This window comes from Anopheles marshallii, chromosome 2 (genome assembly GCF_943734725.1).
Source record: "Anopheles marshallii chromosome 2, idAnoMarsDA_429_01, whole genome shotgun sequence".
Lineage (NCBI taxonomy): Eukaryota > Metazoa > Arthropoda > Insecta > Diptera > Culicidae > Anopheles > Anopheles marshallii.
The window spans coordinates 84,636,259-84,653,987 of record NC_071326.1 but is presented as its reverse complement, the minus strand read 5'-3'; the positions used below and the strand labels follow the sequence as shown (position 1 = coordinate 84,653,987).

Below are 17,729 nucleotides of genomic sequence, written 5' to 3'. Positions count from 1 at the left end.
TTTCTCACAGCGTGAGGTGACAGCCGATCAATGAACTCACAGCCCGCGTTGATGAATCAGACAGCTCTCTGGTTACCAAAAAAGGGGTTCTGCTTCCAATAGATCCGCAGTGATCCTCAACAATTTATGAATTTCTAGAGTTTTATTATAGAACCCATGGATAAAAGGTGCATAACATTTAACTGATAATTTTATCGTGTTTGTTTAGCTAAATACGTCCAAATCACAGCTGAAGCAACGAAATCAGGAGGTGCCTTCGGATGGAGAAATGTACGTAGCATGAACTCCATAAACGCTTACGATCATATGATTGCAGAAATACAGCATACACGGGTTCATGGCTGCAGAAAGTGTAGCTAAACCACTTTATATTGGATGCAGTTCGTGGTGAATACGTAGAAGGTAAAACAAACCAACGTGACAGACCTTGAATTACACAGCATCAACCATGTTTGTTACTTGGGTTTTTGCTGTCAAAATCTCTCCAAATTGTAAACAAACAGAACGATCAGCTTGCACGTGCTTTCTGTTTGCCGCGAACGTTTTTCACCGAAAGGATATCAACGGGTCGCACGCAGTTATTACTTATCTAAGAAACAAAATGGAGGAGAAAGCGAAATCCCCAGAAACGACAAATGGCGATCGAGCGGAGAACAAGGAACTATCGCAAGAAACTAGTGTCCTTAGTACAGAGACCACCATTGTTGAAAAAGAAGGCGGGAAAGTAAATCTGGATGCGGAAGAACTTATGGAGGAAAACCCCATTGAACCATTACCTGCTCCATCTGGTACGAACCCGGTAGCCAATGAAATTAGCGAAAGCAGTACCGTGGAAGAGAAATTGATCGGAATAAAAGAAGCGCAGAGCGCGGAGGAATCATCAGCAGCTACAGTAGTCACGGAAACACCTACAGGTAGTTCTGAAGCGATCGATACCGAAGAAGCTGAAACAGTTGATAACAAAAAACCTGAAGAAAGTTCACAAACAAAATCTGAAGAAATCTCTCGCAAAGATCTAGAAGAAACGGGTACAATGGATATCACAGCTGAGCCCGCTAATCAGGCAATGGAAGTAGAGGAACCGGTAGCACCAGTTCCGGTTACAATTGTCTCTATCCAGGAACAAGTCGCAGCAGACCAAAAACTCGAAATGGAGGCTGTTCAAAAGATCAGTAGTACTTCATTGTCGATGTTGTGCCAATATTCAGGAAGTTCTGATTCGGAAGCGGAAGACACCGACACGCCAAATGTGGTAGAGGACGCAAAGGTGAACTCATCGTCCTCTTCTTCCGATGATAGTGATGTAGAGATTGTTAAGGAAAATCCCTTGACTGCCGGCGGTTATCGTGTGCAGGACGATCCAATTTTAGTAAGCGACACCGAAACCATGGATACGAAGTAAGTTATTTTGTACGACAACCGTACGTTCAAACTAATATTTTTACTGCTTCTTTAGTGCTGCCTCTTCGGAAGATGAAAATGATGAACCCGTTACCGGACCGATTCGTACCGCGGGTGAAATACTGCCACACGAGTTGCCTCCTATCGAAGAGTTGACCATTACCGTCCCGGAGACGGAATGTAAGCCAATCGGACATATCGATTCGATCGTGGCACAGATCGTACTGGTGCAGTCCGTTCCCGGTATCGAGCTGCTTAATTTGGACACAGTACTATTTCTAGAGCGTGGAAAACGCGCACTGGGGAAAATTTTCGACGTGATCGGTCAGGTAAACCAACCCATCTATTGCGTGCTGTTCAACTCGAATCAGGAAATATTGACCAAAAACATAACCACCGGAATGGAGGTATTTTGTGCACCAAGGACGGAATACACATCGTTTATCATTCTATCAGAGCTGATGCGTACGAAAGGGTCCGACGCAAGCTGGATGCATGATAATGAAATTCCAGCCTACATGGCCGAACATTCGGATGATGAGGAGGAACGGGCCGCTAAGAGAAACCGTAAGAAGAGTACAGCTAATTGTCAACAGTCACAAAATGATGACGATGAAGGTAGCGAGATGGGTGAAGAGCAACAGCAACAACATTACCATCCCCGGCAGCCCAGCCCATCGACATCTAGAGGACATTACGGACGACATCCGCCACAGGGCGGTAGACAGTTCAATCCACGCTATCCGTCTGGTAACAGTTGGCATCACAACTACAATCCCCGCTTTAATCACCCGCAGCAGTACCGACCCCGTTTTCAACAGCGCAACCATCAGCAGTTCCAACAAATACCGCATATGCAACCACCACCACAAGGTGGTATGATGCTGCGGAATCCTTTCGCCGGACAGGGTCCTCCAAGGCCACCGTCAGGATCGAATTAAAGCTGCGGATGTACGTTTTATGGGAAGGAACTGCAACGGTAAGACATGGTCGGATGGAAAGTTTTGGATTTTGTATTACTGAATTCGCATATGGAGAACTAAGAAGCATTATTTTAGAATTAATGATTGAAATATAATTGAGGATTATACTTCTTTACACGTAAATATGTTATATTCGACTAGTTTTATTACATATCGTCATGCTTTTCAGCGATTTTCGTAGCCTTTGTGATAAATCGTTCGTCAATTTTTAAGTACTAAATCCATTACAATTCATTGCCGTTAAGTAGATCTCACCATTAAAAGTGATCGCGTTTCGTCTGAAAGTTGATTGCTCTGTGTGCTAGAGGGATGTTTCCGCGAAACTTTGTCAATCACTATATCTTCCATTGTCGGACAATCTGAGCCAGGCTTCAGTTCGGTCGGGTAGATTCCCTCAAAATTATAATTATAGTCATTTATTAACTTCTAACAACTCTCAAAATTGAAAACTCCTCGTTAGACATAAAACCAGTGTCTTAAAACATAGTTAATGTGTTTGTTAAAATTTCCATTCCAACGCATTGCGTTAAACAGTGCAGGTGGGTCTAAAACAAGATGACCACACGACACATATGTCCGTACCGTTCGTCCCGTTCTGTTTCGAGGAATGGAACCTGTTCATTCAAATTTATTCACATCATCATTATTACCATGAATCAGCGCACCACTAACGCGACACACGTGTTTTAAATCCCTAACCCGGAATCAGAGCATCGATGCGTCGATGGGTAAATAAATTGTCATTTAATTTATTCATGAGCCACGGTGTCGGCGACACCAAGCGGTGCATCTCTCTCTGGACGGACAACATTGGGGCAGAGGGAAACAGATCAGGTTCAAGGCCACCTTCATGCGGGACGGGAAGTTGGAAGTTTTTTTTACCAATACTATACGGTTTTCACTTATTTGTTTAAGGCAGGTGTGACTTGCCGTTGACACTAGCAAAGATAGTAGGTGTGTCAGCTCTGGATCGTGATAATTTCTCAAGTAATTGCGAATGGATCATTGTGGTAATATGACAGCTCTTTTACCGGATCTGATCTTTAGAATGGGTCTTTAACCGAATTATAAATTCTAATCAAAACTCACTTAACATTACTTATAATAAACCATATAATAACCATAGCCCATACAACAGCGGTTAGCAAAACATTAATTTAAGCTTCATGTTTTGCGATTTCTTGTGGAAATTCAAAATTCTTTTAAATGTCTATCGATAAATCTAGTAATTCGATGCTATCGGCTTTTGGGTTATTCTTTCCTGAATTCACAGCTTCGTGCTTTCGCGTGTTCCATTGCCGATAAGCGAGTAAACAGTGTGGTACACACCAACAGCAGCATTTATTTTCCATTACAACCAACCGTGAGAACTTGAAACTTTCTGTTGTTTCCTAATAAGCCCAAAATAATTATTTTAGGACATTTTATTAAACTCAAAACATTAATTAAAGTAAATGAAAAGTAAATAAATGAATGTACAGAAGTGGTTTTAAAAAATGTCTTATAACAATAGTTATTATTTATTACAATAGTTTCGAACATGCAAATGAAATTTAAAATTGTGTAGTGCAAACAGCATGTTTGGATTTTAAACACTCACGTTTGAATTTTATTCTTTTTTTCCAGCTATGCACGATTAGTTTGAGACACATGTGCAGGGCAGGGAGGTAGTATATAATACGAACCGTACCCGAAGCTGCGGAACCACTTGCGTTCGGTTTTCATCACCGGCAGGATCAAATCACCGTCACCGCCGCTTTACCTGGGCACAACTGCAACACCGAAAACAGGCAGGCATAACAAATCCTATTCACCAGTGTACCATTGGTTCTGCCGTTTGTGTCGTTCGTGTCGCATCGTAGTTACATTGTCCCGTGCGTTGCTTTTGTCACGTTGCTAAGTGATTTTGTGACCGGTGTGGCAAACAGGTAGCATATTCAGTTCGGTGCCGTCTGTCATTGTTTATCGCCGCATCCATCCATCTATCCCGTGCGCTGCAGGATAATCGACATCGGTGCACAAAACGATTTTTGTTCCAAAGTAGTGTGTGTGTGTGTCTTATACCAACCCGTGTGCGTGATTATAATTCGCAGGCTGCAGAAACGGATACATCAGCGCATTATCAAGCATGGCATCATCATCCTCACAGCTGAAGGTTCTTTCGCCGAGCGTCCACTACACGGACGAACATATTGATGTGGACTACCAGTATCAAACGACAACGGTGGTTAGCAGCGGCCCAAGCGGATACACGGTAAGCAATCCTCTTCCAGTGCGGAACCAAGTGTGCGCCTGTTCCCATAGCAACGTGGATGCGGAACGGAAACCAGCAGCAAGTGAAACGCAAGTGTGAAGAAAAAATACTCCCCACCAGGGTCATGGTCAGGGAATATCGATCCATTACAGGCCGCATGCATGCACCTTGTAAGTTCGATAGTAATTTTAGCGAGAAGGAGCTGGATTGTTCTACGGTGGCTAAAAATGCCATCACGCCTACTCCACTCCGTAGAAATCGATTTTTCCTTCCCCGTGGCAGTCGCCCCCCAGTTGCCGTGCACATCCATGAAAAGGGTGCTGGGGGAAAAAATGGTTCTATACCTTTTGATGCAAGTTTTTATCACATGCGTTCGATAAGCTGCTGTCAAAACAAACCCGGCTCCGTCTATCTGTGACGCACTTTCGGGTGGTTGGAGTTTTGTTTCGCTTCGTTGAAGTCACTTAACGCAGCAAAGGCGTACCAAAACCGACAGGATTCTGATATGTGTGTATAAAGAAACATACACGATAAAAAAAAAATATTCTGATATGGCATCGCTAAACAGCTAAACAAACCGGAGCCTAATAGCCCGCTTTAAAAAGCAACTCATTCCATTTGCTCCGATGGTTTGCTTGGATTGTGGTTTTAAAGGTTCAATATTTACCCGGTTGCTTTGACCGGGCAGCAAACGGAACCGTAGAAATATCGTATTGAATTATTGATAAACCGATCATCATATCCGGACTCGGAGAAGCAATGCGAATGCGATATCAAATGCAATAGGGAATAGAAGGACGAAAGTCACTGATGCACACGGTAAAACATACGATAAAAAGGCGGTACAACACATGATCCATCAACTTACGATAAAGTTGTTGGTCTTCCACCCCTCACACATACGTTTGCCACAATCATCTTGCCTTATCGCGTGTATTAATTTAATTTTACACCTGTCCTCTAGTATTTCTTTCCCAAAGTGTACCGATCGATTGTCGCCTGTTATGTAAGTTAATGGCTAAGGCAAAGGTCGCGTAATGCTCCCTTAAAAAAAATGTAACCAATGTAAAAATGACGGTTAAACATGTTTGATTCGGTGACTCACGTCATACGGTCGTACGATCTGAAGCAGCCGACACGGTCGGTCTAGATAAGCAGACGGAATCCCGCCCGATCGGCTTGGGTTTATTTTGTTTTATCTAGCTTTTCTTGCAAGAATCATGCTGAAGTTGCATGTTCGATGCGGAAAAAATGGTTGTGTAAGTGCCATGTCTAAAGCAAAATTTTATCACGAATAATTGGCTGCTGGTTGAAATCAATAAAATTATAGATTTTTTAATTCAAAAATTCAACATTTCCTATGCAAAGCTTAGCTCTGTTGAAGCAGTTTAAATATATGTTTTATCACCTGAGCCCGGGGCCATTCGGTAGTGTATTGGAAGCGGAGGCAGTTATCACAAGACAGGACCGGTTTCAAGTCCCATCCGGACTAATCCTCCGTACCCAGGATTGACTATCCAAGTACGTGTAAATACAGTCAAGATGTAGGTATGGGGATAATGACGCGGTTCATCACACGAAAGGATCCAGTATCAATTCTCTTCTGAACCGTACTCCGTAATGCAGTCGAGACAAGAACTCCTCCTGTGAAGTTATGGTTGGCAATGAAGACGAAGAAAGATATCACTGTTGGTTAGTGGAAGAAATTCTTTGGATACTGTGAAGAACTCTTTCTACTTCATTGATTAGTTTAATAACTTCAAAGGTTAGTTCATGCCTAAAAGCTCTATAAGATTATGAGATAAGATTATAAGATTACTGAGGTTATCTTTATATGAAGATGGTATATCGCGTGGGTCTCCAGAACCTAAAAGTCAACAACGTTCTACGAAACTCAAACCTAATGCTCTGTTATCTCCATTTTATTCTAGCAAATTCTTACAGCAAGAAGTAGTACAAGCAGTTGTAATAAAGTTTACCGATCGTCACCTAACTACAAACACAGGACCGTTGAACTTTTGATGAAAGCTCGTTTGCGTTGTCACTATCGAAGTATGGGGCGGAAATAAATATTTGACGACAGTTGATAACAGACGGGCTCGAAAATGATTACTCCTCAATCAATGTAACATCTGATCGTGGAGCCTGAGTAGTGGAGCATCTTCTCCCCCGAACGGGGTCCAACTTTCCTATTACTGCTATCGCCCTATTTCACCCGATAAGGCGTGCACACGGTGATGGTGTAAAAACTGTATTCAAATTTACCTACCCAATTTGTTGATTACGTACGGTCAGATGCATGGCGTTCGTCACCCCAATGCCCGTACGAATGTGGCAGAGCACGTGTTTTGTCCCTCTTGTCAGCTTGAACAATTAACATTTGCTTGTTTGCTGTCACCTGATTGATGAGGCGGGCTGGTTGATATGCGGTCGCCCCATCCACGCCCCCCCCCCCACACGCTCTCTCTGCAGCTAATGAGCACCTTTATATACATTGGAATATATACACCGTTCCAATGAAGGGCGATCTAAAAGTGATCGCCGCAGCGGCAATGATAATGAAGCAGAACGTAATCCACGGAAATGAGGCGAGCAGAAAAAGTTAGCAACAGTTACGAAATATGCACTGATGAAAAAAAAATAAGATAAAAGAAACCAAAAGCCGAGAATCAGGAAGATGATGCGATCCGATCTGATGATCTTTAGACATCGAGCTTCCCCTTCGTTCGCGGTTGGCAAGGGGAGTTGATGGAGGTGAGCGTTGGCGGATTGGAGATTTCCCGGAATGTGTGCGGCACATCAGCTCGCCAATAATGCCAACTTTATTTATACCTTTTCCTATATTGCACAACATAAAGCAAAACCTGCTAGTCATTCGGCGGGTGCCATCGCATTCTAAACCCGTTTCCCCATGCAGGAGACATAACATTATGCAAAACGGTTCCTACCTAAAACCGAATCGGCAGTGACGCGATCGGGTGGGAACGCGCGATCGCGAATAGAATATATTATCCTTTACCAGACAATGATCTTGCGTTAACCGTGCGCGCACGGCAGGGGGCGGGGTGGTTGGGTCACGTTCAAGGTCGGTTCATTAGTAACATTTTCGGCATGTTTTGTTCCTTCTTTCGTTGTGTGTGTACATGATTTTCTTTGTTTTCTTATTCTTTGGAATAGGTGAAACCTGAAACTACGGAGTTGAACATCCGAACCGGGCGCAATGTACCGCGGATGGGATTGATGCTGGTTGGCTGGGGTGGCAACAATGGTTCGACGCTAACCGCCGCCCTGGAGGCAAACAAACGCAACCTGGAATGGCGTACCCGGCACGGCATCCAGAAGGCCAACTGGTACGGTTCGATCACACAGTCGTCCACGGTACTGCTCGGTTCCGATGCGACCGGCCAGGATGTGTACATCCCGATGAACGAGCTCGTGCCGATGGTGAACCCGAACGATATCGTCGTCGATGGGTGGGACATCAGCTCGTTGCACATCGGCGATGCGATGAAGCGAGCGCAGGTGCTCGAGGTGGAACTGCAGGATCAGGTGTACAAACGGTTGTCGCAGATGCGCCCACGGCCATCGATCTACGATCCGGATTTTATTGCCGCCAACCAGGCGGAGCGTGCGGATAACACGATTCGGGGCACGCGCTACGAGCAGTACCAGCAGATCGTGAAGGATATCCGCGAGTTTAAGCAACAGTCCGGCGTGGACAAGGTGGTCATTCTGTGGACGGCCAATACGGAGCGGTTTGCTGAGGTGAAGGAAGGTCTGAACACCACCATGGCTGATTTGGAGCGTTCGCTGAAGCAGAACCACACGGAGATCTCTCCTTCGACGATCTTCGCCATGGCCGCCATTGCGGAGAATGTAAGAGCGCTGGGGAGCTTTTAATTTTTTGCGAGCTGCTTGAGTAAAATTCCGATGCTTTTCTCATTTTTAGTGTATCTATATCAACGGATCCCCACAAAACACGTTTGTGCCCGGCGTGATCGAGATGGCGGAACACTATGGGGCATTTATCGCTGGTGATGATTTTAAATCAGGACAAACGAAGCTAAAATCCGTGCTGGTAGATTTCCTCGTATCGGCCGGCATCAAGCCCGTGTCGATCGTCAGTTACAACCATCTGGGTAACAACGATGGCAAGAATCTCTCGGCCCCGCAGCAGTTCCGCTCGAAGGAGATCTCCAAGAGCAACGTGGTGGACGACATGGTTGCATCCAATCACATTCTGTACGGTGCGGACGAGCATCCGGATCACTGTGTCGTGATCAAGTACGTGCCGTACGTTGGCGATAGCAAGCGTGCGATGGACGAGTACACCAGCCAGATCATGCTCGGTGGTCACAACACGCTGGTCATTCATAACACCTGCGAGGATTCGCTGCTGGCCACACCGCTCATACTCGATTTGGCTATTTTGGGCGAGCTCTGTTCGCGCATTCAGATTCGCCGCAAGGAGGCGGCGGGTGGAGAGTTTGTTCCGTTCCGGTCGGTACTTTCGCTGCTGAGCTATCTGTGCAAGGCACCGTTGGTACCGCAGGGTACACCGGTCGTAAATTCGCTGTTCCGTCAACGGACGGCAATCGAGAATATTTTGCGTGCCTGTGTCGGTTTGCCACCGTTGAGTCATATGACGCTGGAGCACCGTTTCGATTTGCCGATCGGCGAGCGCCAGTCGGAGGATGGTCAACACATTGCCAAGAAGGCACGGGTTAATGGTGCGACACCCTTCGCGAACGGTACCAGCGAGAAATGTAACGGTGTGCATAATGGTGATGCTCATGCTTCGGAGGAAGTAAGCAGTCACTAATCTTGAGTTAATGAATCATTTTCGGTTGGACACACCCATGCACCGTGCTTGCATCGTTACGTCTTTACTTCCCACCCTACGATCCAGCTGGTTTCCCCCGTAACAAGAACCCGGTATTGATCTATGCATGGAGAGTATAGAACTTCAAAAGAATTAGACACGTTCGTTTTTAGAAAGCAAAATTATGTTTCTCTAATTCTATTTTCACATTTTTTTTTGTTTCGGCCTTGAAGCAAGTATTGTATTGACTATACTTCCGAACCAGGACTGTCTTGTAATGTTAAAGGCAAAGAACTGAACTGAACACAGGCAGTAATTAACGACAACAAACAGACAAACGAAAAGGATACACAATTCTTATAGAACGGTAATTACCTTGTTCCCTTTTCCCGGATGTTTATCCAGTCTAGTGTTAAGGATTCGTAAACATATATACAATGTAAGCGTTTATGGAAAAAGAAAATAAAACTACACACTAGTATGTGACTACGTGGTTTGTGTGATGTGTAATGTTTTCTGTTGTAAATTCCTACTTAAATTTGTGAATTGTCTTTTCTAGTTTCAAAACGTCAATTGATGTTGCTGGTTGTTTTCTACGACAAAATCACTATTGTGAACGTAGATTATGCCGTACACGTGGTCGGTTTTCTATTACTATTTAAAAACATTGATATGTGATTATCCGCGGTTCAACGAATGTCGTTAACGTCTTTAGATCCAATGTCGACTGTAGTGTTTCATCGATATCGGAGACAAGAACCCACTTTCGTTAAAATACTACAAACAGAAATATTTCGGATTCTTCAACAGCACAGTAAATAGAAAACAATATAAATAATTTACTTAGCAAACAGGATTTTTTTCCATCGTAATTCTCAACCCAAAGCATGAGTACGTACAACTCAAGTCGACATTGATCGACTCAACGAAGAAACCGGGTTTCGTGGTCCAGCCTGCTGCGGTCCCGCACCATTGTTGGGAAGTAATTTGACAGCTCTGTGAAAAAACAACAAATACTGCAGAAGAATCGCTCTTCCGACGGTGAGCCAGTGCGCGAACTTGTTCCTTTTGCAAACACGATGAGCCAACAGGAAATGGCCGCTCGGCGTGCGGCGCTACGCAACGAGTACTGGCGCACGATGACCAACCCGCATAACCATCTGCGTGGGGAAAGCGTCGGTGTGGTAAGTGTCCATCGACAATTTCCTTTTGGTGCGTTTGGTTATGTCATCAACTGATCATCCACGGGATGCGTTCCGAAAACAGGAACACAGCTGACCTGGTAAACAACAACTGACGGCTTTCTGTTCTGTTTTCAGTTCGATACTGGCCTAGCCCGGTTCCAGGCGATGCGCGTTAACCACTACGAGCACTTCAAGCCGACCGGACGCTCGTTCAAGATAGGATTGTTTACCGTCGTCATACCGATCATCGTGTACGCTAAGATGATGCAGTATGAGCGCAACCAGCGGGAACATAAGTACCGTACCGGGCAGGTGTCCTACGCTGACCGTCGCTTCAAGTTCATCTAAAGCTGGAAGCTGTGCAACATTTATGCGTAACGGTGGTGTAGCAAATGTGGAATAAATTGTGAATAACAGGTACATTGAAGGTTGGTGCAGTTTGGCAAGATTTGCATCCTACACCCGAAACGGTTTTATGGCGTACAGATAATATCCGTTTTCAAATCAATATAGTACTGCTCCTGCTATCGAGTCATTTAAGACCTTTATATTGCCACAATTCATAGTGGCTTATTAACCCAATGTTCCCAATTTCAACGTCTGTTTTTAGATGAGGTATTCTGAAAGATGAATGAAGAAAAACTAACAAAGTTCCTTTTTCACTAACGTTCTATAACTAAGAAGCTAGCAACAAATTATGTTATGAAATAATTCTCTTTTTTTTAAACCAAGAACTCATGCAGAAGAGTGAATAATTTAAAACTTAGATCGCATAAAGTCACATATGGTTAACATGTGGTTAAGCAAAATATCAATTGTTGTTCTTCCTAAAACACTTGGGCTGTTAGTGGGAAGCAGGTTCCGATTTAGATCATGTCAAAACAACTGTTCCGGCTTCATCTTCTATTAACTATTTACCATGCCGAAAGTGATCTTGGAGCCTTCGATCCCATATTTTTGGACCGAGTCCGATCAACCGTACCACCTCGAATTTGTCACCACTAACCCAAACAATGTTCTGGTTCTCATATAAGCCTCTGAGACATGGACATGCCTAAAACTGATGAAATTCTCTTGGGTGCTTCCGAGCGGAAGATGCTCAGAAGGATTTTTGGACCCGTATGTGTGCAAGGGCAATGTGGCAACCGCTACAATAAGGAGCTCAACGAGCTGTACAATGAACTCACTATCAGCGAATTATAATTAAATTAGGTTCTGATGGGCTGGTCATGAGAATGCCACCACACCGTAAAGCCATTAAAGGTCGCCCGCTTTGACAGAGGAGACGTGGCGGAGTGATGGCGTTGATACGTTCGTTAGAAAGGCCTTGATGTCTGATCTACTGCCTTACAGACTCCGAGACATTAAACTACTTCCCATTACAGAACAGTAAATCTGCTGCACATCATTCAATTCGGTGTAGGACGATAAAAACAAGCATTTCAACTACAACAAAAAAGAGCTACCGTATAATCTACGCTTTCCATTTATTCTCCTCTTTGTAAACTTAAAGTTAATCTCTTATTAAAATTACGAACATCAACCCCTCTTTCAACAAAGAACACACACCGGATGTGATGGATGAAAGTCTCTTTCTAATGGGGGGGAGACACGACGATGATGCTGGGATCTCATTCGCTTATCGAATGCCCGTGTTTGTCTACTCGGTGCGTGTGTCAGGAGAATATGGGTATCTCCTTTAGTTCGACGCGACGCGAAAAGTATCTATCCTCTCTGGCCGCAATTAAATTGTATATATCACACAACATAAAAATGCCGCATACTTCTTTAGCTATCTCGTTTTCTCGCTCCCAAAACTCCTTTTACACCAACGGGTAGCTAGCGGTGGTAGCAATACCGCAGTGATTGTCTCGGTTACGCGCCATCTTAACGTATCCCTGGTCGCCCCAGGTGATGCCCCACGAGTTCTTCACCAACCAGTAATCTTCACCCTCCTCTGACGTACCATAACCGACCGCCAGCACACCGTGATCGAGCTGTTCCGAGTCGCACTGCGGCTCGTAGTACACACCCTCCGAGTAGAACTGGAACGATTCGTGCGACGCATCGATGGCGACCGAAACCGGGCCCACGGTGGCGATCGCCTTCATCAGTGCCTTCTCATCGCCCTGGGGAATGTCGACGAAGCCCTTGTCCGTGGCACCGACGGCTTTCGGGTTGTAATGGCACTCGTCGTCGATCGCCTCGTACGGGTACGCCTTCTCCGTATCGATACCCTTGTTGTCCTTGACGTACTGGAAGGCAAAGTCCATCATGCCACCGTTGCAACCATTGTTACCGTACTTCTGCGAACAGTCGACGAGGTTCTGCTCGGACAGCGACACCAGCTTGCCGGTTTTGCGGAAATGCTGTCCCTCCAGCGCACCGGTCGCCGAGAAAGACCAGCACGAGCCACAGTGTCCTACCGTGCGAAAGTTCCAAGCAGAAAGGGGTTGTTAGGAATTAAAACGCAAATATTCAAACTTCCAAAAGCTCTACCACGTACCTTGATCCTTTACCGCAGTGACGGCACCTTTCTTACGCCAATCGATAGTCTTCGGTACTTCAACGTTGGCTGGTTCAATCCAGGACACAGGATCCTCGATGGGCTTCAGATCACCACGCAGCAGATGGCTACATTAACAAAGAAAATAATGTAATTCCCTCCGCCAATACCGGATGACTTGAATATCGACTTACCCGGCGGCAGAGCGGTTAAAACCGTTCAGCGTGTGGACAAACTCCTCGTGCAGCAGATCGGCGTACTTGTTCACACGCAGACGGTACTTCTCCTGGCCAAGATCGTAGCGCTGATTGTGCTTGGCAATTTTGTGCTTATTCTGTACGTAGATCTTCATCCGGATGCGTTCCTCCGTCTCGCTTTCGTACTTCTTACGATGTTGCAACTGCAAAAGCAAGAAGTAAACAACATACAATTGAAGCATAAACAATGAAATTCGCTGGAAGTCGATTTATGTTATTGAAAAATCAAACAAACTGGTCGGATACAGGCGGCTGAGTCAGCATTAAGCAATAAGGAAGTTGTAGCAATGCGACAAAGTGCGTACAGAAAGGTTTTTTTACAGTGACACACACACACACTCAGTTAGAACTCCATTTAAACAACTCGAATAGAACAAAACGTTTTGCAGAAAAAGACGATGATTCAACAAAAATCATGAGAAAGGACGTTAGAACAACTTTGTATATTTATTTATCCAACAAAATGTATACAAGTAGTAGTATATATACAAGTATACGTAGTAGAATGAGCAGAAAATAAACAATTTGAGATTGATTTTTTCCATAAAAACTAAAATTTAAATCTTCAAATGGCGGTAAGAAGAATTGAATTATTAAGAATAAATAGTTTTTGAGGAATTTTGTTGTTGAAACTGATCACATATGTTTAAATTAATTATTTACTCTAAAAAAACAATTAAGAGAGATTATTGGAATATTACACATATTTCAATAATGCATGTTCTGGCCATTCGGTGAGAATGCATGTATGGTATTAGCAAATTTTTAATATGCAAACATAAAAATACATTGTCCAATATTCATCGTTCTCTGTTAGCATAACGAGCGATTTTGCACGTGTTTTGATAAGATTCGTTTTCGCCTACTGCGCTGTTCGAACACATAACTTGGACAGTTGGACATGGGGTACACGTGCAGCCGGGACACTAATCAAGTTGAATGTGAAGCATCGCGTCGTATGATTACTCCCCACTTGTGCCTTTCAGACGAACCCTTTTCGTCGCTAGTCGCTTGGGAACCACAAACAACAGTTCCCCCGTGTAAGACTTGGCAGTAAAAACAACCACATTTGACGATTGTGACTCACATGTCCCCGCCTGAATGATCAATAGAACAAAGCAACTAAAGAACGAAAAATACGCAACATCATTGCAAAACAAGTAGTTGTCAGTTGAGCGCGTTCCAATTTAAGACGCATTTCATCAATCACCTCTCGCTCAATGAAATGACCATTGCGAACTTGACAAAGAGACGCCCGGAGTGTTGCCCAGAGGTTATCAGACGATCGTCTATGAATGGAATAACATACATTTGCGCCGGTTTTTTTTACTAAACTATGCTGCTAAAGGAATTGATAATGAAAATTTAATGTCTAAACGCAATTTCCCCGGCAAGTTTCAATCAGAAGGAATAAACTTATTCTCTTTGACGCCCCGGTGTTGCATCACTCGAAGGCACTGTCCGAAAGGGTGCAAGTATCAGCAAGTTGTTGCGTTACACATGACATACACCCTTTTCCTCTTATCGCCAACGGCGACTCGCGGACAGTAGTTTGGCCGGACAACAAAGAGATTATGGTCACGAGCTGTTGCTATTGCAAGGGTACACGCGCAATGACAAAACTGGTTGCAAGGAGAACCGAACCAAAAGACCAGCATAAATGAATGGAAACGGCGTGAGGGTAGTATATCAGTACGGCTTGAACCGTATAATAATCTTTACGTATGCCATACTCGTTTCAGGGTCGAACGATTGATATTCAATGCCAGCAGCATAAGCGATTATGCTAGGGGTCAATCATCCGGGACCAGTGTCAAGAAGTTTGCCAAACTGTTTAACACGAAAAACCCGCATACGCCTCAATTGAGTGAATGTATTTGTGCACCGAGATTAATTCTAGCTGTTTTGTGTTTGAAACCTCACTTCGAATCGTTAATTACGTCCATTTTATCGTACTTTTGATGGTTGGATAGGTATTATTTGTTTGTATATAAAAATTGTCGTGATGCGATCGATTGCGTAATACAGCGTTGTAGTACATCATTACCATTATTTCTAGCTATTAAACTCTGTCTAATCTCATTTCCGTTACGCTCTTTCTCTCTCGTAATGAAGCAAAATAGATTGTTGATAACAAAACAACCCCCCCCCCCCCCCCCCTCACTTCACCCTTTACTATACTTTTTATGATGTAGTACAAATATGAGGTTGTTGGTCTGCAATGCCTATACCTCCTGTGTAAACGATCACCTTCATCGAAATACCCAAACATGAAAATGTGTGAACTGATCGACACAAAGCAGAAAAACGAAATCCCAGTCACCGCAGCTTTAAGCAAAACATCACACAACATATTGAAGTGGTATGTTGCTTTGCCAGGTGTACGTATGTATTCGGGGGTTGTTGACGAAGATTCGCATAAAAACACACGGTGAAATAACACCAAATGCCAGCTGAGCGATGCTGACAGAAACTCGTACGCACACACACACACCCGTGCAGTTGCTATGGCATTGAAATGCGTATTTGATGCTCTGTTTGCGTCCTCCTTTAACACTCTTTTAATCACTCGGGGGATGTGTTTTCGTACGCTTTCGATCCCAAATCGTAGCAGCCCCTTTTTTGTTCGCTCTCTGCCGCTGTGTGTCGTTCGTTCTCTTTGTGTGTTGCGATAAGCAGAAAGGCACAGTTCAGAGGACCGAAATTTGGCCAAGTAAGAAATCTCTTTTTGGTACGGTGTCCTCGAGTTCCGCACGGGCCATTTTGTAAACTTGCCGAACTCCGCATCGATTGCGGAGTCTTCTTTCCCTTTTCTGATGACCCAGAAAAACAGTTCCGTACTGTTCACACCAGCTGGCCATCGTGATAATGAAATTGCGCGGCGTATTTTTCACCAGTTGTTCATCGCGTAACACTGATTGAACGCAGGTTTGAGTTAGGGTTAAAAAACGTTACGCCTTCCTGCCGCTTCTGTTCTCTTCCCGTATGGCGCACTTGATGGCGTCATTCGTTCCAGGGTAAATGTATGTATGCCTCCCAAGCAACAGTTTCAGTTTCCGGATCACACCATGATGCCCCTACCTCGCGAAGTTGCTCAAACAAGCGTGACGAGATTTTGTGTTACTTTTGTCTACCGGGAAATTCAATATGCTGCAGGTTTGTTGTTGTGGCCAACTTTTTCCGATCACACTGTAGACTATTGGTCAAAGCTGAAAAAAAATCCCATGCTACGAGAACTTACCTTGAAAGCAGTCCATTCTTCCTTCACGAGATCAAAGATGGAGATCGCATTAGCGGCCGCAACAAAGCCGAGGATGAGTATTAGGAATTTCATGGCTGAGAGCTTGTTTTTTAACCTCCAACTAGCCGGAGATCTATTAGGAAAGTTACAAAAAAACGCAGTCAATAACTAGATTCCGTATCGCACACACCGTGTTTCGCTTATCACCTAAAATCAGGCGAAATAAAGCCATTCTCATACGAACCTCTATTGCAAATGGCAGAGCACAAAATGACGTCGCAATCACACACGATAAATCACAGCCCTTTTTCACTTCAGCAAATGATGGGTTTCTTCGTTCGTTTAGTCGCTTGGTTAAAATAATAATGGCACACTACACAGCTTTTCTATATGAAAAATAGGCAGTCTAAGCGGAGACGAACAACACAACAACACTAATTACGCACAACTTTCTGCAATGGGAAACGAAAGCAGATTGAGCGTTTTTCCTCGAAGAATCCTCCTATTTAAGTGCTAGCCGTTTCTTTTGTTTACGATTTTGTATGGGTTCGGTTGGTTCGAAGAATGCGTTGGTGTGAGTGCGTATGTGCGACCGCGTTGCAGGGCTGGACGCTTCGGAGTATCATAATGTTTCTCATTTTTATGTAGGCTGGTCTGTAGGCGATGTACACAATGTGTTGAAAACCCCTGCAACGAGTGCGTCACGTTTGAATGTGTTTAGACCGTTCGTTCTATTTCTGCGAAACGTTTTGCTCATGGCGCAACGGAAATGGGTTCAAAAAACGTTGAAATCAGTCGTGTTGGTAACTTTTAAAACAGATTTCAACAACGAAAAGAGGGTTTAACGCATCAAACAAAGATTCTGTGTTTTAAAGATAAGCATCCTTTCTCATAAAAAAAAACAAGTCTCTGTGTGCATTTATGACCCATAAAATTACTGGTGAAAAAAAAACAATGAATCATTGCAGCCCGTCCCCGACCAGATGCGGGGTGATTATTGCGCGAAAAATGTCATATTTAAACAGCTGATCGGGATGAATGAACCAAGAACACAAAAAGACCGATTTCACTGCAAATGATA

At 44.0% G+C, this 17,729-nt stretch overlaps 4 protein-coding genes across 5 annotated transcripts; 3 read left to right on the top strand and 1 right to left on the bottom strand.

Annotated features, from left to right (window-relative positions):
* Window positions 1–601: 601 nt before the first annotated feature.
* Window positions 602–2,342, top strand: LOC128708309 (H/ACA ribonucleoprotein complex non-core subunit NAF1). The gene is made up of 2 exons (XM_053803283.1): window positions 602–1,398; window positions 1,457–2,342. The coding sequence occupies exons 1-2, from the start codon at window positions 602–604 to the stop codon at window positions 2,340–2,342; spliced, it is 1,683 nt and encodes a 560-aa protein (XP_053659258.1).
* Window positions 2,343–4,512: 2,170 nt separating this feature from the next.
* LOC128718721 (inositol-3-phosphate synthase) lies at window positions 4,513–9,460 on the top strand. The gene is made up of 3 exons (XM_053812342.1): window positions 4,513–4,638; window positions 7,816–8,514; window positions 8,588–9,460. The coding sequence occupies exons 1-3, from the start codon at window positions 4,513–4,515 to the stop codon at window positions 9,458–9,460; spliced, it is 1,698 nt and encodes a 565-aa protein (XP_053668317.1).
* Window positions 9,461–10,524: 1,064 nt separating this feature from the next.
* On the top strand, window positions 10,525–11,001 carry LOC128707127 (uncharacterized). Its single transcript, XM_053802074.1, has 2 exons — window positions 10,525–10,644; window positions 10,780–11,001. The coding sequence occupies exons 1-2, from the start codon at window positions 10,540–10,542 to the stop codon at window positions 10,990–10,992; spliced, it is 318 nt and encodes a 105-aa protein (XP_053658049.1). The 5' UTR covers window positions 10,525–10,539; the 3' UTR covers window positions 10,993–11,001.
* Window positions 11,002–12,467: 1,466 nt separating this feature from the next.
* Window positions 12,468–16,743, bottom strand: LOC128709855 (cathepsin L-like). 2 transcript variants are annotated; one of them, XM_053804879.1, is made up of 4 exons: window positions 16,649–16,743; window positions 13,345–13,550; window positions 13,151–13,278; window positions 12,468–13,066 (listed from the first exon to the last, which is right to left on the bottom strand). In XM_053804879.1, exons 1-4 carry the CDS (start codon window positions 16,739–16,741, stop codon window positions 12,468–12,470), a joined length of 1,026 nt encoding a protein of 341 aa, XP_053660854.1. In that variant the 5' UTR covers window positions 16,742–16,743. The 2 variants fall into 2 exon arrangements, with proteins under 2 accessions (XP_053660854.1, XP_053660853.1); XM_053804878.1 differs by having other exon boundaries at window positions 13,151–13,253; window positions 13,353–13,550; window positions 16,649–16,741.
* Between the last annotated feature and the right edge of the window lie 986 nt (window positions 16,744–17,729).

Bases quoted from the DNA above. Each gene is read 5' to 3' on its own strand.
- LOC128709855 (XM_053804879.1), bottom strand. From the start codon at position 16,741: ATGAAATTCCTAATACTCATCCTCGGCTTTGTTGCGGCCGCTAATGCG. The intron at 13,551-16,648 runs GTAAGTTCTCGT...TTGCTTTTGCAG, and splicing joins AAGAATGGACTGCTTTCAAG to TTGCAACATCGTAAGAAGTA. The intron at 13,067-13,150 runs GTACGTGGTAGA...TTCGCACGGTAG, and splicing joins CACTGCGGTAAAGGATCAAG to GACACTGTGGCTCGTGCTGG.
- LOC128708309 (XM_053803283.1), top strand. From the start codon at position 602: ATGGAGGAGAAAGCGAAATCCCCAGAAACGACAAATGGCGATCGAGCG. The intron at 1,399-1,456 runs GTAAGTTATTTT...CTGCTTCTTTAG, and splicing joins ACCGAAACCATGGATACGAA to TGCTGCCTCTTCGGAAGATG.
- LOC128707127 (XM_053802074.1), top strand. From the start codon at position 10,540: ATGAGCCAACAGGAAATGGCCGCTCGGCGTGCGGCGCTACGCAACGAG. The intron at 10,645-10,779 runs GTAAGTGTCCAT...TTCTGTTTTCAG, and splicing joins GTGGGGAAAGCGTCGGTGTG to TTCGATACTGGCCTAGCCCG.
- LOC128718721 (XM_053812342.1), top strand. From the start codon at position 4,513: ATGGCATCATCATCCTCACAGCTGAAGGTTCTTTCGCCGAGCGTCCAC. The intron at 4,639-7,815 runs GTAAGCAATCCT...TCTTTGGAATAG, and splicing joins GCGGCCCAAGCGGATACACG to GTGAAACCTGAAACTACGGA. The intron at 8,515-8,587 runs GTAAGAGCGCTG...TCTCATTTTTAG, and splicing joins TGGCCGCCATTGCGGAGAAT to TGTATCTATATCAACGGATC.